We start from the raw sequence: 26,854 nt of genomic DNA on the forward strand, positions 1-26,854 counted from the left end.
GACTTGACAGGGAAACAAAGGACGAACTTACACTTCACAGTGCGTGTTGTTGTTGCACAATAACCCTTTGTTACTACAGCCATTAATCTACATTCTGTCAATGTAAGTGTAATTATACAACTTGCTCTGTGTACTAACATAAGTTTAACATAAACAAAGGCTTATCCACCCATTTGTCTGTTGTTGTTTTGTATTTGAAGAAATCCATTAGTACATGACCACAGGAAATAAGTGATGTCTGTTTTGTAAAGTAATGGAATAGATATGAGAGCATTGGGATTATGATAGTGACAACAAAATGTAAATCACTATTCATGCATTTAAAAGATGAATGACCCTTTATAGTTGGCCCAAGCTTAGACTTAAAGCTTATAGTGTTTGTTTGCTGATCAGATGTATAAGTAAGCTTTAGTAGCAAAAATTCTCCCTAAGCTTCTTAGTTTAGCGGCTCCACTCAGATATCTTTGCTCTTATGACGCATGTGAAAAGACTATGAAATCTGCCGATGATAAATGGCAAGGCTTGATTCCATTTGATTTTCTCTGGTCTGAAATGCTAAAACAAAGTCAAATCTGCCATGATGAAAAGGCTTTTCAGAGGTATAGAAACATTTGCTTTGTCAGTTGTGACTAATGGACACTTGGGTACTTGTGTGAAATGCCTTGAGATTAAGATGAATCTGGCACGTCAAATATTAAAACCAGTTATCTTTTAAAATGGGTATTAATAAAAGTATATTCTCTGTCAGTTTGTAGCTTCTTGTGTGATGAATACAGTATACTCACTGCAACCTTAGATTTTTGGGGGTGGAGATCACTTATCCATGCAGTTGGTATTCACTCTGTCAGCACAGTTACTGATAAATGTTTGTGAGTCAAGAGAAAGATGCAAATTAAATTAATCTTGTTGACCTGAAAGAGAGATTTTCTCACTCTGCCTTGATACTGCATGAGGTGATGAAAGACAAATGGCATAGATCAAATGAAACGTACATTTCAGACATGGTTTCATGGTAGAACACTGAGTGATATTATGTGCTCCATGCTGAGATGATGTCTTTGGAGACTTGCAAGAGACTTGGATCAGCACTTCTAAACACCTTTTGAAGTAAATATCTTTGGAAAATGATTTGGTTATGTTGCCATGTAAACATGGAAGAGTTTGAGGCTGTCAGTGATATTTAACTAATATGGAGTAGCTTGGAGATGGGAGGACGAGAACTCTTACCTAAGAAAGTAACTGGGCTCTTAGATTAGGGATGATTGTCTGACCTTGTCTACTGTCTCTGGATGAAAACTATTCATGAAAACTCTTCATGACCTCATTGGAAAAAGATCAGTGCATACTAGCACGGGCAATTACGTGATAATGCCTGAGAAGACGGTGTCTGGAGGATATATTAGCACGGGTGTTGTTAGGCCCAAAACGAAGTTACCAACATATTCAAATAATGATTGACATATTTTAATTAAAAATGTTATTTTGATGAATTTATTTCATCCTTCCACAAGATATAGTCCCGACACAAATCTAAGAATGCTACCAAGCTGGCTGGTCGTTCGTTCTATCGGTTCGGTTGCCAGAAACGCGACCAGTCGTTCAGTCTTTTTGTTCTGTATCTATGGCTATCGATGGCTAACTTACAGTCACGTCAAACAATGCAGCCAGAATAACAACAGTAGCTGCATTTGCATTTGTTTAAGCTGTTTTCTAGAGACATTTATTTGGATACATCCATAACAATGAGCTAATGAGGCGCGATTTCGCCTGGCATAGAACATGTGCTCTCTCGTCAGGACACTGTTGTTCAGAGGAGCTAGCCAACAACACAGCTAACACAATCACTTCAAACTGAAGCTGGAAAGACTGCAAACTAGCTGCACTTTGTTTCATTTGACCCTTTTTCAATTGACATTTCTTTGTATATATCCTTGAAAATTATGCCAATTGATTCATGATTTCGACTGGCTGAGAAACGCTGTCTACCTGTCTGTCTCGTCCCGACACGTTCATTACTATGGGACAGCTGGAGATCAAATTTGAATATTGAAACAATGTTGCAAATGTCAGAGAGACAGACAGCAAGGTTTATGCAAATCTCCGTTGTTGAAAACTAAATGTTAGTCTAAAAGAAATGTGAGATAATGTCTAGATGCTTTTTATAGTGGAGATCAAGTTGATAAATTGCTTGGCTGGGCTGATGAGACAGTGGATTGCGCCGTCGGATGGAACAGAGTAAATAGAAATTTTAACACCATAGATTTAGCCGGTGGTAACTTGTGTAATAGACACCTGCTGGATTATGGTTTTAACCAATCAGCATTCAGGATTAGAACCACCCGTTGTACAATTGTTTATACATTAGATTGGATGAGAAACTGCAGCAACACACTTTTACTCCCCTTCCAACTCAATTTTCCATGTGGAACATTCGATAGTCTTTTAACCAAACCAGAGTTTTAGTCAGTGTGCAAGGTAATTGTTGTCAGCTACTTGCTGACTATGATATCACAGGATCCCCCACAACAAACAGGACATTACTCTGACAATGCATCTTCTAACTGCTGAGTTCATGGATAGGTAGAGTAGGAATCTCTTCTATTTGCATTCCTCCCTTGAGTCTGTCAAAGTCAAGGCCATTTTTCTTTACTCCCCTGAGCACTTACGGGAGCCAATGATAACAGAATTTCAATGCTCCATAAATGATCCAATTCCTTCAAGCAAAGAACTTTGATAGAACCGGGCTGAACCTGCAGTATGTTTTCCATGGTTGAAAAAAATGCATGAAATTTCTCAATGGGCTGACAGAAACTACTTACCAAGGTTACATAAGAAATTAAAATGTAATGAATGTATTCTTGGATAAGGTTGTGAAAGATTTATGTCCAATATAGCACAGTGTGTTATTGGATTAACATACCTTTCAATGTCATATCTTATTATGGCCTTCGCAGTTTCTTACAGCAGTTTGACTATATTACCATAGTGGGGCATGCACTGCTAAGATACGGCAGAGCCATTTGTTGAGTTCATTAAAGCTCTGGGAACTATTTGTCCTCGGTTAAGGATAACTTAATGTCTGGTTTCATTATCTCTCCTTTTCATTGGTGTAATTTAGCATCATATAAGATCTCTCTATCATTTAAAGACCAAGAGAGTCCCACTTTCACACCACTGATTTACAAATAAATGCTATATTTCATGTGTAATAGAACAAATCTGTACATACAGTAGTTTAATTTAGAAGCTGGTCACATGCTTAATCTGATTATATAGTATAACATATTCACCCATAAATAGCATAAATGACAGGGAATGTTTGTTTTGGTAAGGCCTGTTCTGATCTTTAACTATTGCTGTTATTTGTGCTTGTCCCCTGTCCAGGTGTCAGACAGGTGTGACTACGTGTTTGTGAATGGGAAGGAGATGAAGGGCAAGGTGAGGATGATGGTGAACTTCACCTACAGCTACCTGAGTGCCCAACTGGAGATGAACGTGTGGATCCCACGGCTGCCCCTCCAGATCGAGGTGTCTGACACAGAGCTCAGCCAGATCAAGGGATGGAGGGTGCCCATCATGACCAGCAAGAGGTACAGTAGAGCCCACCCATCAGCCACCCCCATTCCTGGCACACAGTGAAGTCTAGTGGCTTAAAAGGAAGCACTAACTCCAAAATTAGTGTATTTTTTTATCACAAATAATATTTCTCAACGAGATCCGGCTTGTGTTTTAATACCATTACATAATGTATTAAAATACCTCAATGTGATCCAATCTACAGAGTGAGAGAATTAAAATGGGAAACAGTGATTAGGGACAGGGCACAGAAAATGTGTGTGTGCATGCTTGCGTGTGTGTTTTGTGACAGGTGTGACGTGTGCTGTAGCCTAATTCAGAGTGTTTCTATTAATTCCCTAGGCTCAGCTGGAACAGTGATGAGGAGGAGGATAAGAAGGGTAAAGGCTGCATGTTGCAGTTCCAGCATGCCCTTGTGCGTGTGATCACACACTTCATAGCCGAGCAGTCGGACCCCCGGGAGCCCCAGGTCTACTTTCTGGGCTCAGACTGGCAGGTGGACGTCACCAGGCTTGTGCGCCATTTCCTCAAGGTGGAGGACCCTCGCATTGCCAGACTGCAGGCAGGCAGGGTGCTGTCAGGACAAGACATGGGGACCACCTCCATCCAGGTAACCATCAGGCCTGGTGGGAAGCCTGACTGTCTGCATGTTTAAATGGGCCTTTAACTATAGAGGCGACATTGGATATTATCATGACGTGATATTTACATTATGTGATATGCACTCTGTTTTTTGTGCCTGCGAAGGTGTTCTCCCCCCTCTCTGACTCCCTCCTGGCAGAGAAGACGGTGACGGTAGTGAATGACAAAGTGACCATCACAGAGCTGGGAGTGCAGCTGGTCACCGGCCTGGCTCTGTCCCTGCAGCTCAGCCCAGGAAGCAACAGGGCCATCCTCGCCACGGCAACCATACAGGAAGTGCTGCAGAGCCCCAAACAGGTGCTGTTTATGATCTTCTTGAATGACAATCAGATCAGACACAGGTATACTTTAGATTGAGTTTAATAATATTAAATATTGTTTGTTATTTTGTCTCCTCAGGAGGCTGTGGTTAGTTCCTGGGTCCAGTTCAGCGATGGCTCCCTGACCCCTCTGGACATTTATGACCCAGCCTACTACCGTGTGACACTGACCTCTCTGGACCAGAGCGTGGTGTCGGTGCAGGGCTCCCCGCCTGCAGTGGTGGCGGAGGGCGAGGGGCACGGTGTGCTGGTCAGGGTGGAGATGGCCATCTGTGAGGCTTGCCAGAAGTCCAAACGGAAGAGCTCGCTGGCCGTGGGCAGCGGCAGCCTCAAGGTCAAGTTCCAGGTCAACAGCCGGCGCTTTTCCAGCAATAGTAGCAACAACAGTAGCAGCAGTAGTGGAGGTGGGGTTGGCAGTGGCAGKAGTAAGGACAGCAGCAGTGACTATGGGAATGATGGGGAGGAGGTGGACAGTGAGAGGAAGCAGCAGCAGCCCCAGCAGCCCCTGCCCAGCAGCTCAGCCTCAGAGCGGGAGGAGAGCGCCATGCGCAAGGTCACCACAACAGCCAAATCCAGTGAGCCAGACGCCGCTCCGTGGAGCATGACCAGCGGTGGCAGCAGCCAGGGCGGAATGGGCAGGGCGAGTGAATCAGGAAGTTTCTTAAATGCTGCAACCATCAACAGTCCTGCCAGCCCCATCAATGACAGTGATGTCAGCAGCCCTAGTGACTATGGCACAGCTGAGGGGACAGACAATGGGCTAATTGGAGGTATAGGTAGTGTTGCAGTCAGTAGCACTGTGAAGACACTTGGTAACCTGATCAACTACAATAACTTCCCCTCTCAGGTGGAGGTGCCTGACCAGGAGCGAGTCGAGGTGGACATGGGCAATGAGGAAATGCTGTCTAACCGGCCTCTCTCAGACTTGGAGATCGGCATGTACGCTCTGCTGGGGGTCTTCTGCCTGGCCATCCTGGTCTTCTTGGTGAACTGCATCTCTTACGTAGTAAAGTTCAGACACAAACATCCCTCCTCTCATGGCCAGGAGCCCACGGGGCACAAGCACGACTGGGTGTGGCTGGGCACTGATGCAGAGCTGGTGATGAACGTGCCTGGCACTCCCCTCCAGCAAGATGACCACAGCACCACAACAGTCATAGACATTGGGCCTGATAAGACTGCCTCTCTGCCCAGGCAGCCCAGCTGCCTAGCCTCCTCCAGATCCTCCTCTCCTTTGGTCTGTGGGGGCTCCCTCGGGGCCAAGCCCATGAACCGCACTGAGTCCCTCCACTCCCCCACAAGCAAGAGGAAGAGGGTGCAGTTCACCACCTTTGCCTCTCTGGACCGTGAGCACTCCCCACACCTCCCCAGAGAGAACGGCCATGGCATCCACTGGGTGGGGAAGGAGGAGAACTATGTTGAACCCCAAGTGCCCATGACAGAACCTGTGGAACATTTATAATACATAAAGGGACCGTTTCACCCCAACTGTGGGTGTGTATGTGGCTTTGATTGCCTCAATGCCTTTATTTATGGATAAAAGCAGACACAACATAAGGAGCATCACCACAAGTGGTTATACTTATTCATTATCTGTGGTTAGTTTTAAATATCTGTCAAGGCGTCTTACATGTAAATATCTCAGATGCTTTGTGAGAGACATTTTTTGTATTAGATATTAGAGAAAACACTGTGAATACGTGTGAGGATGCTTCTCATCAACCGACTGATGGCACTTTGTGTGGTGGAGAGGATAAAATGTTTGACTCAGGCCAGTTGAAATATCTTTTTTTACAAAAAAACACAGAGGGTCTTGTTGCATGTGAAAAATGTAATCATCTTACCTTTTACACTCATATGGTGGTAGCCCCTAAAGCAGGGATCATCAACTAGATTCAGCCACCGGACAATTCTTTTCTTTGTAGAATGCAAATTGACCGCAAGAAGCCAAAACAGATATAATATTTGACTATAGCATAATCATTTCAAACCTTGCTTACATTTGTACACAATCACATACACTACATGACCACTCGTCGAACATCTCATTCTAAAATCATGGGAATTAATATGGAGTTGGTCCCCCTTTGCTGCTATAACAACCTCCACTCTTCTGGGAAGGCTTTCCACTTGATGTTGGAACATTGCTGTGGGGTCTTGCTTCCATTCAGCCACAACAACATTAGTGAGGTCAGGCACTGATGTTGGGCAATTACGCATGGCTCGCAGTCGGCGTTCCAATTCATTGTCATGATGAAACAGTAAAGGGCCTTCCCCAAACTGTTGCCACAAAGTTGAAAGAAGCACAGGATCGTCTATAATATCATTGTATGCTGTAGTGTTAAGATTTACCTTCATTGAAACTAAGGGACCTAGCCCGAACCATGAAAAACAGCCCCAGACCACCTCTACCAAACTTTATAGTTGGCACTATGCATTGGGGCAGGTAGCGTTGTCTTGGCATCCGCCAAACCCAGATTCGTCCGTCAGACGGTGAAGCGTGATTCATCACTCCAGAGAACGCGTTTTCTTAGGCATGTGTGCAGCTGCTTGGCCATGGAAACCCATTTCATGAAGATCCCAACAAACAGTTTGTATGCTGACGTTGCTTCCAGAGGCCGTTTGGAACTCGGTAGTGAGTGTTTCAACCGAGGACAGACAATTTTTATTCGCTTCAGCAATCGGCGGGCCCGTTCTGTTAGCTTATGTGGCCTACCACTTTGCAGCTCAGTCGTTATTGCTCCTAGACGTTTCCACTTCACAATAACAGCACTTACCGTTGACTGCGGCAGCTCTAGTAGGGCAGACATTTGATGAACTGACTTGTTGGAAAGGTGGCATCCTATGACGGTGCCACTTTGACATTCACTGAGCTCTTCAGTAAGGCTATTCTACTGCCAGTGTTTGTCTATGGAGATTGCCGGGCTGTGTGCTCGATTTTATACACTTGTCAGCAATGGGTGTGGCTGAAATAGCCAAATCCAATCATTTTAAGGGGTGTCCACATACCTTTGTGTATATATAGTGTCTATCTATAATGCGTGGGAGTACTTTGGAAATAAAAATCACCCGCAGGCCGCCAGTAAACAAACATAACATCGCTGTCTGATGAAAACCTCATAACTCAATTTGACATGTATTGAAAGCAGTACTCCCTTCAATGTATTCTGAAAATACTCTAGGAACAATAAAATGTATTCAAAACAGCATCTGTCATTTCATAACTGTATGTTTGTTAATGGGACAATATGGCTTTTTTCAATTTCCTGAAACATTTCTGTTGGATATGAGAGAGTTTCATCCGACAGCGACGCAACCCAACAAGGAATTTTTGTATATGCACTGTTTGTCTTTATATTGTGTACATTTATGTTTGATTTGATTTTTGATAATGTCTGATATGATTTTTATTAAACATACAGTACCAGGACTCATTCAAGTTTTTTTTTTTTTTTACTTCTTTGGGCTGCAAGCCCGACGTCGGTACACTTATGACAACAGCCAGCTCAAGTGCAGGGCGCGAAATTCAAAATATATTTTTTAGAAATATTTAACTTTCACACATTAACAAGTCCAATACAGCATTTGAATGATAAACATCTTGTGAATCCAGCCAACATGTCCGATTTTTAAAATGTTTTACAGCGAAAACACCACGTATATTTATGTTAGCTCACCCCCAAATACAAAAAAGGACAGACATTTTTCACAGCACAGGTAGCATGCACAAAACCAACCTAACTAACCAAGAACCAACCAAACTAACCAAGAAACAACTTCATCAGATGACAGTCTTATAACATGTTATTCAATAAATCTATGTTTTGTTCGAAAAATTTGCATATTTGAGCTATAAATCAGTTTTACATTGCAGCTACCATCACAGCTACCGTCAGAAATAGCACCGAAGCAGCCAGAGTAATTACAGACACCAACGTCAAATACCTAAATACTCATCATAAAACATTTCTGAAAAATACATGGTGTACAGCAAATGAAAGACAGGCATCTTGTGATTCCAGACAATATTTCCGATTTATTAAGTGGTTTACAGCGAAAACACAATATAGCATTATATTAGCTTACCACAATAGCCAGAAACACAAGCCATTTACCAGCAGCGAAAGTTAGCGATCGTAACAAACCAGCAAAAGATATATAATTTTTGACTAACCTTGATAAGCTTCATCAGATGACAGTCCTATAACATCAGGTTATACATACACTTATGTTTTGTTCGAAAATGTGCATATTTAGAGCTGAAATCAGTGGTTATACATTGTGCTAACGTAGCATCTTTTTCCCACAACGTCCGGATATTTTTCTGCCACTCATATATTCTGACCAAATAACTATACATAAACGTTACTAAAAAATACATGTTGTATAGGAAATGATAGATACACTAGTTCTTAATGCAATCGCAGTGTTAGAATTCAAAAAATAACTTCATCCAGCTTAGTTATAGCGAGAGAGTGCCCAAAATCTGGGGGCAAACTACTAGTACAACATGTTCGACAGATATATGAAATAGCATCATAAAATGGGTCCTACTTTTGATGAGCTTCCATCAGAATGTTGTACAAGGGGTCCTTTGTCCAGAACAATCATTGTTTGGTTTTAGAACGTCCTTTTTCCCTCTTGAATTAGCAAGCACACTAGCCAAGTGGCGCGAAGCTCTCCTTCCTGAACAAAGGCACACAACGCAACACGCCTAACGTCCCGAATAAATTTCAATAATCTAATAAAACTATATTGAAAAAACATACTTTACGATGATATTGTCACATTTATCAAATAAAATCAAAGCCGGAGATAGTAGCCGTCTATAACGACAGCTTTCCAGGAAACAGGAAATGGGTGACACGTAATGCCAAGAGCATTTATTCCACCTCAGACCAAGATAAACACTCCATTTCTTCTCTCACTGCCTCTTGACATCTAGTGGAAGGTGTATGACGTGCATGTATACTAATACGTATCATGCCCATTTATAGGCAGGCCCTAGAACAGAGCATCGTTTTCAGACTTTCCACTTCCTGGTCAGGAAGTTTGCTGCCAAATGAGTTCTGTTTTACTCACAGGTATAATTCAAACGGTTTTAGAAACTAGAGAGTGTTTTCTATCCAATAGTAATAATAATATGCATATTGTACGAGCAAGAATTGAGTACGAGGCCGTTTGAAATGGGCACCTTTTATCAGAGCTACTCAATACGGCCCTGCAGCCCAAACAGGTTAAAAAAAAACTATTTTCTACATTGTAGAATAATAGTGAAGACATCAAAACTATGAAATAACACATATGGAATCATGCAGTAACCGAAAAGGGTTAAACAAATGAAAATATATTTTATATTTGAGATTCTTCAAAGAAGCCACACTTCGCCTTGATGACAGCTTTGCACACTCTTTGCATTCTCTCAACCAGCTTCATAAGGAATACTTTTCCAACAGTCTTGAAGGAGTCTCCACATATGCTGAGAACTTGTTGGCTACTTTCCCTTCACCCAGCAGTCCAACTCATCCCAAACCATCTCAATTTGGTTGAGGTCGGGTGATTGTGGAGACCAGGTCATCTGATGCAGCACTCCATCACTCTCCTTCTTGGTTAAATAGCGCTTACACAGCCTGGAGGTGTGTTGGGTCATTGTCCTGTTGAAAAACAAATGATAATCCCATGAAGCGAAAACCAGATGGGATGTCGTATCGCTGCAGAATGCTGTGGTAGCCATGCTGGTTAAGTGTGCCTTGAATTCTAAATAAATTACTGACAGTGTCACCAGCAAAGCACCACCACACCATTTTTTTAATTTAACCTTTATTTAACAAGGCAAGTCAGTTAAGAACAAATTCATATTTACATTGACGGCCTACCAAAAGGCAAAAGGCCTCTTGCGGGGACGGGGGCTGGGATTAAAAATAAAAATAAATCAAATATAGGACAAAACACACATCACGACAAGAGAGAACACAACACTACATAAAGAGAGACCTAAGAGAACAACATAGCATGGCAGCAACACATGACAACACAGCATGGTAGCAACACAACATGACAACAACATGGTAGCAACATAACATGGCAGCAGCACAACATGGTAGCAGCACAAAACAGGGTACAAACATTATTGGGCACAGACAACAGCACAAAGGGCAAGAAGGTGGAGACAACAATACATCACGCAAAGCAGCCATAACTGTCAGTAAGAGTGTCCAATGGTTGAGTCTTTGAATGAAGAGATTGAGATAAAACTGTCCAGTTTGTGTTTTTTGCTGCTAGTTCCAGTCGCTAGCTGCAGCGAACTGAAAAGACGAGCGACCCAGGGATGTGTGTGCTTAGGGGACCTTTAACAGAATGTGACTGGCAGAATGGTGTTGTATATGGAGGATGAGGGCTGCAGTAGATATCTCAGATAGGGGGGAGTGAGGCCTAAGAGAGGTTTTATAAATAAACATCAACCACACCTCCTCCTCCATGCTTCACGGTGGGAACCATACATTCAGAGATCATCCGTTCACCTACTCTGCATCTCACATAGACACAGCGGTTGGAACCAAAAATCTAAAATTGACAGATTTCCATCGGTCTAATGTCCATTGCTCGTGTTCCTTGGCCCAAGTAAGTATCTGATTCTTATTGGTGTCCTTTAGTAGTGGTTTCTTTGCATCAATTCGACCATGAAGGCCTGACTCATGCAGTCTCCTCTGAACAGTTGATGTTGAGATGTGTCTGTTACTTGAACTCTGTGAAGCATTTATTTGGGCTGCAATCTGAGGTGCAGTTAACTCTAATGAACTTACCCTCTGCAGCAGAGGTAACTCTGGGTCTTCCTTTCCTGTGGCGGTCCTCTTGAGAGCCAGTTAAATCATAGCGCTTGATGGTTTTTGCAACTGCACTTGAAGAAACTTTCAAAGTTCTTGAAATGTTTTGTATTGACTGACCTTCATGCCTTAAAGTAATGATGCATTGTTGTTTCCGTTTGCTTATTTGAGCTGTTCTTGCAATAATATGGACTTGGTCTTTTACCAAATAGGGCTATCTTCTGTAAACCACCCCTACCTTGTCACAATACAACTGATTGGCTCAAATGCATTAAGAAGGAAAGAAATTCCACAAAATAATTTAAATGCATTCCAGGTGACTACCTCATGAAGCTGGTTGAGAGAATGCCAAGAGTGTGCAAAGCTGTCATCAAGGCAGAGGGTGGCTACTTTAAAGAATCTCAAATATAAAATAACACTTTTTTTCGTTACTATATGTGTTATTTCATAGTTTTGATGTCTTCACTATTATTCTACAATGTAGAAAATAGTAAAAATGAAGAAAAACCCTTGAATAAGTAGGGGTGTCCAAACTTTTGACTGGTACTGTATATCTGAATGATGTTTGTATTCAATAGTTCCACTGTTGCATATGTAGTTCTATGGTACTGATCATGTGAAATGTTTGATTGTAGACTAGACATTTGGACTAATCTGTTATAGAGCTCTGCTACGGAGCCGGAGCCGACAGGCCCCAAACTTATACATCTGGTGAGGGATGGGTAGGGCCTATTTTTTTTATCAATAACTACTGTAAGGGCAGGGCTCCGTTATTGCTAAATTGATTTACATTTTGAAGCTGAGCCATTTGCCCGTGTTCTGCTGCACCGTACAGTCATATCTGACTAATATCATAACATGGCGTCAGAAGTGTTCCTTAAGTTTTGTTTGAGTATACAGTTATATAGTTACCTAACTGCTCTCATGTCTCTTCATTGAGCCGAGCCGCCCAAGTGGAGACATTGCTATGGATAATCAGAGCGCCGTGAGCAGAGCGCATGCAGAGCTCTTTTTCAGAGCTGATCTATTTGGTCAAAATACCAAAAAAAGGTCAGAATTGGGGTGCCTGTCTAAAAGCAGCCCGTGTCACCAGATCTCAACCCAATTGAACACTTATGGGAGATTCTGGAGTGGTGCCTGAGACAGCATTTTCTACCACCTTCAACAAAATTATGGAATTTGTGGAAGAATGGTGTCGCATCTCTCCAATAGAGTTCCAAACACTTCTATGAATCTATGCCAGGGCGCATTGAAGCTGTTCGGCTGCTTATGGTGGCCTAACGATCTATTCAAGAGATTCTCCGGTACTTTTGTATACTTTCTGTTTGATGATTCATTTTGAAGGATACCTTAACAGAAGAAAAACACCATTTAACCATATTTTATTGAAAATTATACATAAATAAACAGCATATACATATTTTTCATTGATCAACTTTCATTAAAAAATGTAATTAATCAATTTCAAAAAGGTTTTCTGTAGGCTGTTTGGAAATAATAGAGTAAACATGACAGAGTAACAGCACAGCACTTCTTTTATTGGACACCAATTCACCATTCATTCAATAAGACTACATCTGTGCTTTGAATTAAAGTAACCTCCACCTCTAGCACTGAAAAGTACATTTCGCCAATCAAGTTCAATTGTGCTGCGTAGATTGGTCTGCATAGAATTAAAGGTAGACTCAGCGATATGACATAGACGCCGAAAGTAAACAGCACAGTGGGTCAATTTCCTCAACAACTTAAGAGCGTCGAAGCGCGAGGCTCAACTTCTCCACTGTTTTGGAGCCCTGGCTACCACGGTGCAACAGCGTGATACTGCAGATACTGTGTCGCACTGGGCACAGACGTCAATTCAACATCTATTCCACGTTTGTATAACGTCATTTAATTGAAATTAAGTGGAAACAACGTTGAACCAGTGTGTGCCCAGTGGGGTGTGACTGTGTGAGAGCGAAGTCTTGCATCGCTCATCTCAATATCTGCGGTGTTGCTCGTGGCAACGTCATTACGCTGAGTCTGCCTTTAAAGCTTGCGAGCTAGAAAAGACTTGTAAAAAAATTCAGAAATTATACCTGATCATTAAAGCTATTTATCCCTTTATGGACGCAAGCACCTCTTTAGGCCTTTCCCACTGGGCACAAACTGGTTGCATCAATGTTGTTTCAAGGTAATGTGTATTGTGACATGGAATCTATGTGGAAAATACATGGATTTGAAAAAAGTAATATGTAAACAGTTGTTTTGAGGGTGGAATTTCAACCACAGGACTATGTCATCATTGTTACCAATTTTCAACATCCACAAACCGTGTATAAAATATGTTGAATTTGTCAGATCTTCAACATTATATCCACTATCAGAAAAAGAACTATAGCCTGGGCAGGACCTCTTACTGGAGAGTTGATCTATCTATAGCTATTAATTTGGTCTCCAATCCAGGGTTTTAACCAAGCTCAGCCCTGCTTAGCTGTGATATGTCACTGACTACTACCAATATGCTATCGTGAGAATGATTGTTGAGATCTCTTAATAATTACATATATCCACTGTTGTTATCGAAGTCATTCCAAAGGGTAGGTTTAACAGAGTAAATTAAATGCATCAATGATACTATTTGGGCCAATACGTATAGCAGTCATCAACAGATATTGTTTCAATTCAACCCAGGGTTCAACAAAAAATAGACAAAACATATAGGCCTAGGGTTTCAAGCTTTGGTTGATTTCAAATGTAATCTTCAAGTTAATCATTAACATTTTGGATTCACGCCTCCATCTCAACCAAAAATACTAAAAAGTTTGAATGTTTTCCTTTTTTTTATTTTTAAGTAGCACTTATTTTGCTGATAGCTACTTTATTGAGCAACATCGACTTACTATGACTGTGATATGTGGTTGTCCCACCCAGCTATCTTACGATGAATGCACCAACTGGAAGTCACTCTGGATTAGAGCATCTGCTAAATGACTGAAATGTAAATGACTAAATCAAATCAAACTTTGTTTAAAGTGCATTTCAAGTTTGGTTAGATTTAATAGTATTCTTTAAACATAGATTTTTTGTTGATGTCTGGACGTGAAGCTAACATATCAATTATTAATTTGTAGACAAACTGGATGGTCCTTGCTATCCGGGATCTTTGGAACATCCCAACCCCATTGAAGTTGAAATGTAAAATGGTTAAAGAGCGACTGCCTTTAAAAAGCAACAAATCCCTTTAAAAACATGGCATCGATATGAGTCAGAAGCAGTTATTCTAGTGTCAAAATCAAATAAAAATAATAAATAGGATCATTTTGGCCATTAGGTCAGTCTCGTCTAAAACAACGTCTGGAACATCCGTGCATCAAAACGGTTGGAGGTTGGGTTTTGATTTGACGATGCCCATTTTTCCATTAATATTAGGTTGAACTGCTACGGCGAATGCTCTCTATCCAATAGCATAGACAGTGAGACAGACCTGCCCAGCGGCTCCGACTTTGTTTACATGAGACAACACATTGCCCATTTTATTTTTTATTTAAGACTGCACCAAACACCTTAGTTAGATGTAAAATTGCACAACTAAAACATCCTTGGAAAAAAACGTCAAAATGAATGAAAGATTTCTGGAGTTATCTTAGATTCATTCTGGGGATTTTGAGGAAATGTCTCATGAGGGACGAGGATCATTAACCAAACTGAATCGGTCAGGAAACATACCTCCAAGACTGAAATCTTGTTTTTCTAATGAGCAACAGAAAAACATGTGCCAATCGGCGTGTTCAGTGGCTCTTTAAGGTAAGGGTTAAGGTTAGGGTAAATGTTATGGCTAGGTAACGGTTAAAGTTAGGGTAGGTATGTCCCAAGGATCCAGGATAGCACTAACCCAAATTGGATCTGGATTTGTATCTTCTGCTTGTGTAGTTCCGTCTGTGTCACTAACTTAGGGCTCTATTCAATCTGTATCGATGAATCGTATACAGATTGAATAGAGCCCTTGGAGTTGTTCCTGAGAGAAAGTAAGGTTGAGACAGAGGACCTGGTTATTCTGTGCAGCCTTAGTGCAGTGTGTCCACCAGCCTCTGGTAGGCCTCCCTCTCATGGTCCAGGCTGTGGTGCTCCTCAACGTAGCGCTTCCCGTTCGCCACCACACGCTCCCGCAGCTCTCCATCTACCAGCAGCCTCTGAGATACACGCACAAATTCCTGGAAGAGGTGGGGCAAGGACAATCAATGCTTCAGAAGTTACTGAATGAAGCATACATCTGTACTAGTATTTTACCCCAAAAGAAAAATTCTACTTGTTAACATTTGTATTTATTTAACAAGCCTCTAAGAACCCATTAAAGCAGTGAGTTAATGAGGTGTAACCAACCACAGCAGTGAATGACATGAGGGAGTGTTGCTATTCTGACTTGTAAACACTCATTGAATGTGCTCTGCCTTGCTAATTGATGGAGACATCTGTGACCGGTTTCAAATAGGCAGGTGCAATGGCCCTTTCCAACCTACTCTGATGGCTGCTGCTTCCTATTTGCTTATGAAGGGAGTGGAACACAAACAGTGACTGTCTGCTGCTATTTAATGGCCCTGCCACACCAGCTGTCAGGATGAGATGGGGAGAAATATATCAAGCAATTACAAAATGAGTAACGACATTTTCCCTGAGCGCCGGTGGAAATGTTTGGAGCCCATAAGGTCCTTCTTGAATTCTGGCAGTGTTTTTAGTGGCCTGGGAGGCTGTGACCAGGACTGTAATAACACAGAATCACACAGCCTTTCAGTGAGGGCTCCAGCACAGCATCCAAGATCTCCTGGAGCAGAGAGCCTTGTGGGTAAACAGAGCTGCAGCCAACGCCAGAGCATCAGGCCGTTTCACTTCACTCAAGTGATGTGATGTGACCATGTTTGGAGTACCTCTTCATTTGAGATTAAGCCATATGAGAGAGCCATGAAGTCCCAGCAAAACCACTAAAAGTCAAGTTATTCTATAATCAATGGACTCCATAAAAAATATACTACAGTCGTTCTGAAAATGCCATACTGGTTATAGTGCTACAGGCATTCAAGTGCTTGATCTTTTGACAGCCTTTGAGGAGTTATGTACAGTATCAAATAAACAAGTCACCACCACAAACGGATGAATGGCCAATAACACATTATCATCCATGGGAAAGGCTTGTGCAACATGTCCTGTGTGAAAAAGTTGTGTCAGCCAGAGAGGGTTTCAGTTGAAACAGCTGAAGCTGTTAGCTAGAAGCCATGGTTTAGTGAACCCTCGTCTCTTCAGCCTACTGTGTGAGGTTCCCCCTTGGAGGGATTTCTCCACGGCTCAGCTGAGCACACGTGACACAACCTCCCCTGGAGAGAAGAGGACTGACTTATCTCTTGGCATCATAGCAGCATTACGCTAATGTCACCCTCCTGCCTGCCACCATACCATGCCGAGGACGTACCCCCTGCGGGCAAACACCTAGCGCTGCTCTCACATAAAACCTTTCTGAGCAGTTAGTTAAAGTGACCCTCCAAGGACCTCTCGCTTTCTCAACATGCCTGGTTGCTGCTGTGTACCATTATACAGTTCACTGGATACTGTTGTATCTTGACTCTTTCCCCTGAGGTCTACATTCTCACTAAAGTCTAGGCCCCTAGGACATGTTGAATCCCTTTTACCGACTTACGCACCACCAAACTATTATGTCATTTTCAGTTGTTATTTTAAGCCTTACAAAAAAAACAATAACATTAAGAGTGTGTCTAGCACAAACAGCAGACTGTGTCAGGGGAAAGACAGTCGCGTTCCGTGGTCCTTTGTAGCTCAGTTGGTAGAGTATGGCGCTTCTATGGCACTTTTAATGCCAGGGTAGTGGGTTTGATCCCCGGGACCACCCATACGTAAAATGTATGCACGCATGACTAAGTTGCTTTCGATAAAAGTGTCTGCTAAATGGCATATTATTTTATTACTTTAAGTGGGTCTAATACATCTCAGTTGTAGGCTCAGTTACGTTGCTACTGCTGGTGGCTGTCTTTCTTCTTCATCAGCCTCTTACACAGTGGATATGAAAGCCATTTTACAGCTTTGACTGGTAACCACGGGAAGGGTTCTTACCTGAGGGGACGAGTAGAGCAGACCAGTGACCTCATGTTGCACCACCGCTGTGTTGCCTGGGATGTCACGAGCCACCACCGGTACCTCCAGATCCATTGCCTGAACACAATACATGACACAGACATAGCTACATCAAACTCCACACACACGTGACTAGCTGGCATCTTCTAGCCCTTCATTTACTTTACTTGTTGGTGTCCCCTTGGGACTTAACTGTCATTCATTCAGGTAATACGTGATCAGCAGGTTGTGGAAGTGAAACATGCTAATCAGTGTTTAAGCCTTCTGTGGATTGTTTTAATCTACAGTGTTCAAAACAGATTAACAGGATTACACCCAATCCTGGAAGGATAGTATGACAAGCTAGTCATTCTCATAATTGCTCTGGTATAAATAATAAAAAGGTTCCCAGGGTGGAATATTGGTGCCTTGAAAGAGCTGCATGTGACACCAACATATTATATTCTGAGCTGAATTAAAAATGTACATTGTGATATATTTTGTGGGCGGGGCATGCCAGTGGAAATAATGACAATGATGACTGTAATGATAAAAAGATGATTGCTGACTTTGTCCGATTTAGTGACCCCTCACCCCTCACCTCTAAAATGGCAGCGGACATCCCCTCGGAGACTGAACTGTTAACCAGGGCAGCTGACCTCCTCATAGCAGCATGGAGCTCCTCTTGGCTTCTCTCCTGGGCCAGGTAAACCCCTGCTGACCTTGAGAAACACAGCAGCAGCAGCACTCTGCGTGACACAGGGCTCACCACAGGGCGCACACAGCTGTGAATGACGGGCAGGAGTGACAGGTGCAGGGCATGATGCACAGACCGCTGGCGCCACGATGCAGTATGATTGACATGACATGCTCTGAAAGTACATGAAGTCCTAACCAGAGAGAGACAGGGCTGTTTCCTGACTGTCTGAAACGACATTGACCAGGAGGTGAATCCCTTTGGTTATTATCTCTCAGATCTGAGCCATGTCTCTGTCTGGGGGTGGAAAGATAACAAGCTAGACTACATATTTTTAATTTACATTCTGCTAACTCTACTGAAGACATAAGCAAAGTTAGTTTTCATGCTCTCTTGGGCCACATGGGATAAAGCGTTAGATAAGCCGGGTGTCTTTTGAATTCCTCACAAGAGCGACAGGGTCCAGATCAGTTTGACAGATCTTTAGTCAGCGATAACACAGGGTCCAGATCAGTTTGGCAGATCTTTAGTCAGCGATAACGAAGGGTCCAGATCAGTTTGGCAGATCTTTAGTCAGTGATAATGCAGGGTCCAGATCAGTTTGGCAGATCTTTAGTCAGCGATAACGCAGGGTCCAGATCAGATTTGGCAGATCTTTAGTCAGTATAATGCAGGGTCCGATCAGTTTGGCAGATCTTTAGTCAGTGATAATGCAGGGTCCAGATCAGTTTGGCAGATCTTTAGTCAGCGATAACGCAGGGTCCAGATCAGTTTGGCAGATCTTTAGTCAGTAATAATGCAGGGTCCAGATCAGTTTGGCAGATCTTTAGTTAGCGATAATGTTCTACTAAACTGATAACCATGAAAGAAAAGTTTGAAAAGTTTTACCTTTTACTGATTGCTTCTACTTCTTCAGTAAACACAGGATCAATCTAAGAGAAAAATCAGTGAAAACAACTACTTTAAAATACACACACATACAGTTGAAGTCAGAAGTTTACATACACCTTAGCCAAATACATTTAAACTCAGTCTTTCACAATTCCTGACATTTAATCCAAGTAAAAATTCCCTGTCTGAGGTCAGTTAGGATCACCACTTTATTTTAAGAATGTGAAATGTCGGAATAAATAATTTTTTATTTCAGTTTTTATTTCTTTCATCACATTCCCAGTGGGTCAGAAGTTACTCAATTAGTATTTGGTAGCATTTCCTTTAAATTGTTTGTTTAACTTATCTCAAACGTTTCAGGAAGCCTTCCACAAGCTTCCCACAATAAGTTGGGTGAATTTTGGCCCATTCCTCCTGACAGAGCTGGTGTAACTGAGTCAGGTTTGTAGGCATCCTTGCAAGCACATGCTTTTTTTGTTCTGCCCACACATTTTCTATAGGATTGAGTTCAGGGCGTTGTCATGGCCACTCCAATACCTTGACTTTGTTGTCCTTAAGCCATTTTGCCACAACTTTGGAAGCAGGCTTGGGGTCATTGTTCATTTGGAAGACCCATTTGCATCCAAGCTTTAACTTCCTGACTGATGTCTTGAGATGTTGCTTCAATATATCCACATAATTTTCCTGCCTCGTGATGCCATCTATTTTGTGAAGTTCACCAGTCCCTCCAAGAGCATAGCATCCCCACAACATGATACTGCCACCCCCGTGCTTCACGGTTAGGATGGTGTTCTTCGGCTTGCAAGCCTCCCCCGTTTTCCTCCAAACATAACGATGGTCATTATGGCCAAACAGTTCTATTTTTGTTTCATCAAACAAGAGGACATTTCTCCAAAAAGTACGATCTTTGTCCCTATGTGCAGTTGCAAACCGTAGTCTGGCTGGCTTTTTTATGGCGGTTTTGGAGCAGTGCCTTCTTCCTTGCTGAGCGGCCTTTCAGGTTATGTCGATATAGGACTCGTTTTACTGTGGATATGTATACTTTGTGCCTCTTTCCTCCAGCATCTTCACAAGGTCCTTTGCTGTTGTTCTGGGATTGATTTGCACTTTTCGCACCAAAGTACGTTCATCTCTAGGAGACAGGACGCGTCTCCTTCCTGAGCGGTATGACGGCTGCGTGGTTCCATGGTGTTTATACTTGCGTACAATTGTTTGTACAGATTAACGTGGTACCTTCAGGCATTTGGAAATTGCTCCCAAGGATGAACCAGACTTGTGGAGGTCTACAATTTTTTTTCTGAGGTCTTGGCTGATTTATTTTGATTTTCATGATGTCAAGCCAAGAGGCACTGAGTTTGAAGGTAGGCCTTGAAATAAATCCACTMGTACACCTCCAATTGACTCAAATTATGTCAGTTAGCCCATCAGAAGCTTCTAAAGCCATGACACAATTTTCTGGAATTTTCCAAGCTGTTTAAAGGCACAGTCAACTTAGCGTATGTAAACTTCTGACCCACTGGAATTGTGATAAAGTAAATTATAAGTGAAATAATCTGTCTGTAAACAATTGTTGGAAAAATTACTTGTGTCATGCACAAAGTAGATGTCCTAACCGACTTGCCAAAACTATAGTTTGTTAACAGGAAATTTGTGGAGTGGTTGAAAAACTAGCTTTAATGACTCCAACCTAAGTGTATGTAACCTTCCGAGTTCAACTGTATACATATATAATATAAATATATATATATACACAAATATATATACATATATAAAATATATACAGCTGTTGGTAAAAAGTGTATGTTCCACTCAAAGCACATTAGACATTATGCTGTTTAACTACACTGAACAAAAATATGAACGCAACAATTTCAAAGATTTTACTGAGTAACAGTTCATAAGGAAATCAGTCAATTGAAGTAAAAAAAAATAGGGGTGTGGATCAGAAACAGTCAGTATCTGGTGTGACCACCATTTGTCTCATGTAGCACAACATCTCCTTCGCATAGAGTTGATCAGGCTGTTGATTGTGGCCTATGGAAGGTTGTTCCACTCCTCTTCAATGTCTGTGCGAAGTTGCTGGATATTGGTGGGAACTGGAACACTGTCGTACACGTCGATCCAGAGAATCCCAAACATGCTCAATGGGTGACATGTCTGGTGAGTATACAGGCCATGGAAGAACTGGGAAATGTTCAGCTTCCAGAAAATGTGTACAGATCCTTGCGGCATAGGGCCGTGTATTATCATCCTGAAGCATGAGGTGATGGCAGCGGATGAATGGCACAACAATGGGCCTCAGGATCTCAACACGGTATCTCTTGCCATCGATAAAATGCAATTGCGTTCGTTGTCCATAGCTTATGCCTGTCCATACCTTAACCCTACCGCCACCATTGGGCACTCTGTTCACAATGTTGACATCAGCAAACCGCTCACCCACACGACACCATATACGCTGTCTTCCATCTGCCCGGTAAAGTTGAAACCGGGATTAATCTGTTACGAGCACACTTCTCCAACGTGCCAGTGGCCATCGAAGGTGAGCATTTAACCATTGAAGTTGGTTACGATGCCGAACTGCAGTTAGGTCATGACCCTGGTGAGAATGACGAGCACGGAGATGCGCTTCCCTGAGAAGGTTCTTCGATTGTGCAAACCGACAGTTTCATCAGTTGTCCGGGTGGCTGGTCTCAGATAATCCTGCAGGTGAAGAAGCCGGATGTAGAGGTCCTGTGCTGGCATGGTTACACGTGGTCTGCGGTTGTGAGACCGGTTGGACATACTGCCAAATTCCTGCAGTCAGCATGTCAATTGCACGCTCCCTCTGTGGCTTTGTTTTGTGTGACAAAACTGCACATTTTAAAGTGGCCTTTTATTGTCCCCAGCTCAAGGTGCACCTGTTTAATGATCATGCTTCTTGATATGCCACAACTTTCAGGTGGATGGATTATCTTGGCAAAGGAAAAATGCTCACTAACAGGGATGTAAGGAAATTGGTGCACAACATTTTAGAGAAATAAGCTTTTTGTGAATATGGAACACTTCTGGGATCTTTTATTTCAGCTCATGAAACACGGGACCAACACTTTACATGTTGCGTATATATTTTTGTTCAGTATATTTAATGAGCTTGAGCATTCATTTCTATTTCAAGAATGTATTGAAATATACAATGCCTTCAGAAAGTATTCACACCCCTTGACTTTTTCCAGATTGTGTTGTGTTACAGCCTGAATTGGCCAACACACAATACCCCATAATGTCAAAGTGGAACTTTTACAAATTAATAAAAAATGAAAAGCTGAAATAAGTATTCAACCCATTTGTCACGGCAAGCCTAAATATGTTCAGGATTAAAAATGTGCATAACAAGTCACATAAGTTGCATGGACTCACTCTGTGTGCAATAGTAGTGTTTAACATTATTTTTGGAATTGCTACCTCATCTCTGTACCCCACACATACAATTATCTGTAAGGTCCCTCAGTCGAGCAGTACATTTCAAACACAGATTCAACCACAAAGACCAGGGAGGTTTTGGCTCGGTTACTGGACCGAATCCCCAAGCTGACATGGTAAAAATCTGTCGTTCTGCACCTGAGCAAGACAGTTAACCCACTGTTCCCCGGGTGCCGAAGACGTGGCTGTCGATTAAGGCAGCACCCCCATCCTCTCTGATTCAGAGGCATTCAGTTGTACAACTGACTAGGTATCCCCTTTCCCTTTTCCAATGCTTCACAAAGAAAGGTACCTACTGGTAGATGGGTAAAAACAAATAAAGCAGACACTGTATATCCCTTTGAGCATGGTGAAGTTATTAATTACACTATAGATGGTGTATCAATACACCCAGTCACTACAAAGATAAAGTCACCTTCCTAACTCAGTTGCCAGAGAGGAAGGAAACTGCCCTGGGATTTCACAATGAGGCCAATGGTGACTTTAAAACAGTTACTGAGTTCAATGGCTGTGATAGGAGAAAACTGAAGATGGATCAACAACATTGTACTGCAGTTACTCCACAATTCTAACTTAACTGACAGACTGAAAAGAAGAAAGCATGTACAGACTAAAAATATTCCAAAACATGCATCCTGTTTGCAACAAGGCAATAAAGTAATACTGCAAAAAATTTCCTGAATATGAAAGGGTTATATAAAGGGCATTACTCAGTACCACTCTTCATATATTCAAGCAGAGTTGTGGCTGCATCATGTTATGGGTATGCTTGTAATCGATATGGTCTGGGGAATTTCAGGGTAAAAAATAAACAGAATGGAGCTAAGAACAAGCAAAATCCTAGAGGAAAACCTGGTTCAGTCTGCTTTCCACCAGACACTGGGATATGAATCCACCTTTCAGCAGGACAATAACCTAAAATACAAGACCAAATCTCCACTGGAGTTGTTCCCTAGTGGCCGAGTTACAGTTGACTTAAATATGCTTGAAAATCTATGGCATTGATTAACAACCAATTCGACAGAGCTTGAATAATTATTTAAAGAATAAAATGGGCAAATATTGTACAATTTAGGTGTGCAAAGCTCTTGGAGACTTACCCAGAGACTCACAGACTCACTACCAAAGGTGATTGTAACATGTAATGACTCAGGGGTGTTTTTATTCTGTACATGATTGTAAAATGTATTGACTCCTGAATTTATTTGAGCTTGCCATAACAAAGGGGTTGAATACTCATTGACTCTTGATTTTTTTACTAATTTGTAAACATTTCTAAAAACATTATTCCACTTTAACATTATGTGGTATTGTGTGTAGGCCAGTGACTAAATGTTTTAAATATTCAGGCTGTAAGGGAGTGAACATTATTTATAATAAGGGTTATATGAAGTAGGCAGTCATTGTAAATAAGAATTTGTTCTTAACTGACTTGCCTAGTTAAATAAAATAATTGGAAAAAAAATCGGACCTTTCTGAAATGAAAATCGATGGCCCTCCTTCCAGCAAAATATATTTGGCCTAAAACCCCCTTGAACACCCCCCCCCCCAAAGTGACCCTCCCCTATACCCAAAATAATAATTAAAACAAAATGGATAGCAGAGAACATGTCTACCGTTTACCCTCAATTCTTGGACAGACCAGAGCCGTAGATATGCAGTTCCAGAAACTGTTTTTCGTCCTGTAAGCATTACATGGCAACGCAGGAAGGGCTGCGGGCCAGGTTGTGGGTTCGCAGACCATCGTGGACAAGAGTAGGGGTGGAAAGATCTCCTTCATAGTAAACACAATGCATGAACCTATCATCGTATTTGGAAGTCTGAGAAAATAAAATAATTTTAAAAACATTTCATGCAATTCTACGTCATTGACAGAGAGATAGGCCTGTGTTCATCTTATATTGTTCCAATGCCAAATAAATGTCTTGTTTGCAACAAAACTGTCCCTGTTTGCAAATACTTAAGAATCTGAGCATGGCATTTTCAAAAGTTAGGCCTATCTTCCACCCCCCCAGACAGAGTAGGCCTACCGATGCAGAAACATGTAAGCTTTAACTGCTGTCTACTCTTCTTCTGTTGCTTAACCCAGGTGTTTCCCTAAAAGCTGTCTGGGTTTAAACATATTCTATTGTACCAAAAGTGAACAGCTTAATCAATTGATAGAATTGATTTACTTCCCAAGCAAAGTATCCTCAGCTATAGAAGGTTGTAGCTTCTGAATGTCAAAGAAGAAAAACAAGGATATCCTCATATGCATCGGAGCCACATTTTCCTGGGTATTTTACAGCTTGTTTCTAGCATTGCGGACCAAAGCACTGCTATACTGTAGATCACTTTATATAATCGGATCCATTTAATTTTGTTTAAAATCTTAAACTAACGAGGGGTATGCCGGTGCTTTTTGCCATTTTCTTCAATAAAAAGGTAGGCCTATGGCATACCCTCTCATACTCCCTCAATTTGAGCCTTGGTTTTAACTTAACAGACATTCACTGACACAGAGGTAGGCTATTTAAAGGATGCATTGTGGATGCATTGTTGCTGCTTAAAGTTTCAGCATGACAGTTTAAGTTACTCGAATCTGGCTTATTGTCAATAACTCTGATATATACACATCATGGGCAATAAACATTGTTTTTAATAAAATCAATTATAGTAGTAGCAAGCTATCCAAGTTGACCTCTGGTCCTCCTTCTCATCTTTGCGCTCTCCTTCTCAAACTGAACAGAACATAGGCTATAGGCTAGTCCGCGTGCAAGATAGTGAATTTTGGGGACTAAGCCTAATCAAAATACAATTCGGAAGAAGCCTTTGACTCTCCTCCTGAAAATGCCACTGTAGGCCTACACAGCATTGGTTAAGCATCACAAAAAAGGTTTTGATCAGCAAGAGCAGAGCAGGCCGGGGCTCAGGGTTGGAATAGCCATTGCAGTGTTTAATGCAGCCTAGTTTTATTTACAGCATCCCAGCAGCCATCTTAGAAATATAACTTTACTCTGTGCTTCTCCGAGCATGCACTTCGTAGCCTATAGTCTATAGTGCATTTGATTGAGACCACACTACAGTGGCAAGAAAAAGTATGTGAACCCTTTGGAATTACCTTGTTTTCTGCATAAATTGGTCATACAATTTCATCTGATCTTCATCTACAAACACAGTCTGCTTAAACTAATAACACACAAACAATTATATGTTTTCATGTCTTTATTGAACACACCATGTAAACATTCACAGTGTAGGGTGTTAAAAGTATGTGAACCCTTGGATTTAATAACTGGTTGACCCTCCTTTGGCAGCAATAACCTCAACCAAATTTTTTCTGTAGTTTGGATCAGACCTGCACAACGGTCAGGAGGAATTTTGGACCATTCCTCTTTACAAAAACTGTTTCAGTTCAGCAATATTCTTAGGATCACTGGTGTGAACAGCTCTCGAGGTCATGCCACAACATTTTAAAATCGACTGACTGGGACACTCCAGAAGGCGTATTTTCTTCTGTTGAAGCCATTCTGTTGTTGATTTACTTCTGTCTTTTGGGTTGTTGTCCTGTTGCATCACCAAACTTCTGTTGAGCTTCAATCGGCGGACAGATAGCCTTACATTCTTCTGCAAAATGTCTTGATAAACTTGGGAATTCATTTTTCCGTCGATGATAGCAGCTGTCCAGGCCCTGAGGCAGCAAAGCAGCCCCAAACCATGATGCTCCCTCTACCATAGTTTATATTTGGGATGAGGTTTTGATGTTGGTGTGCTGTGCCTTTTTTTCTCCACACATAGTGTTGTGTGTTCCTTCCAAACAACTCAACTTAAGTTGAATCTGTCCACAGAATATTTCGCCAGAAGCGCTGTGGAACATCCAGGTTTTCTTTTGCAAACTTCAGACTTTTTTTGGGCAGCAGTGGCTTCTTCCGTGGTGTCCTCCCATGAACACCATTCTTGTTAAGTGTTTTACGTATCGTAGACTCGTCAACAGAGATGTTAGCATGTTCCAGAGATTTCTGTAAGTCTTTAGCTGAAGTCTTTATTTTTCTTAACCTCATTGAGTATTCTGCGCTGTGCTCTTGCAGTCATCGTTGCAGGACGGCCACTCCTAGGGAGAGTAGCAACAGTGCTGAACTTTATCCATTTATAGACAAGTTGTCTTACCGTGGACTGATGAACACCAAGGCTTTTAGAGATACTTTTGTAACCGTTTCCAGCTTTATGCAAGTCAACAATTCTTAATTTTAGGTCTTCTGAGATCTCTTGCTCAAGGCATGGTTCACATCAGCCAATGCTTCTTGTGAATAGCAAACTCAAATTTTGTGAGTGTTTTTTATAGGGCCTGCAGCTCTAACCAACAT

General features: G+C 41.8%; 2 protein-coding genes across 4 annotated transcripts in view; one reads left to right on the plus strand and one right to left on the minus strand.

Annotated features, from left to right (window-relative positions):
• The window catches only part of LOC111958060 (transmembrane protein 132D), a 66,057-nt gene extending 58,091 nt beyond the window's left edge, over positions 1-7,966 (plus strand). The window contains exons 6-9 of the mRNA XM_023979243.2: positions 3,385-3,590; positions 3,919-4,186; positions 4,324-4,515; positions 4,618-7,966. Coding sequence (XP_023835011.1) covers positions 3,385-3,590; positions 3,919-4,186; positions 4,324-4,515; positions 4,618-6,000 — 2,049 coding nt within the window. The 3' untranslated portion in view covers positions 6,001-7,966. The remainder of the gene's footprint in view (positions 1-3,384; positions 3,591-3,918; positions 4,187-4,323; positions 4,516-4,617) is intronic.
• Positions 7,967-12,728: 4,762 nt separating this feature from the next.
• glt1d1 (glycosyltransferase 1 domain containing 1) overlaps positions 12,729-26,854 on the minus strand; it is a 40,608-nt gene continuing 26,482 nt past the window's right edge. For all 3 annotated transcript variants that reach the window (XM_023978987.2, XM_070436838.1, XM_023978986.2), the window contains 4 exons: positions 19,047-19,090; positions 18,063-18,183; positions 17,462-17,560; positions 12,729-15,555 (listed from right to left, as the gene is read on the minus strand). In XM_023978987.2, coding sequence (XP_023834755.1) covers positions 15,409-15,555; positions 17,462-17,560; positions 18,063-18,183; positions 19,047-19,090 — 411 coding nt within the window. In that variant the 3' untranslated portion in view covers positions 12,729-15,408. The remainder of the gene's footprint in view (positions 15,556-17,461; positions 17,561-18,062; positions 18,184-19,046; positions 19,091-26,854) is intronic.

Source organism: Salvelinus sp. IW2-2015, linkage group LG33 (assembly GCF_002910315.2).
Source record: "Salvelinus sp. IW2-2015 linkage group LG33, ASM291031v2, whole genome shotgun sequence".
NCBI classification, from domain to species: Eukaryota; Metazoa; Chordata; class Actinopteri; order Salmoniformes; family Salmonidae; genus Salvelinus; species Salvelinus sp. IW2-2015.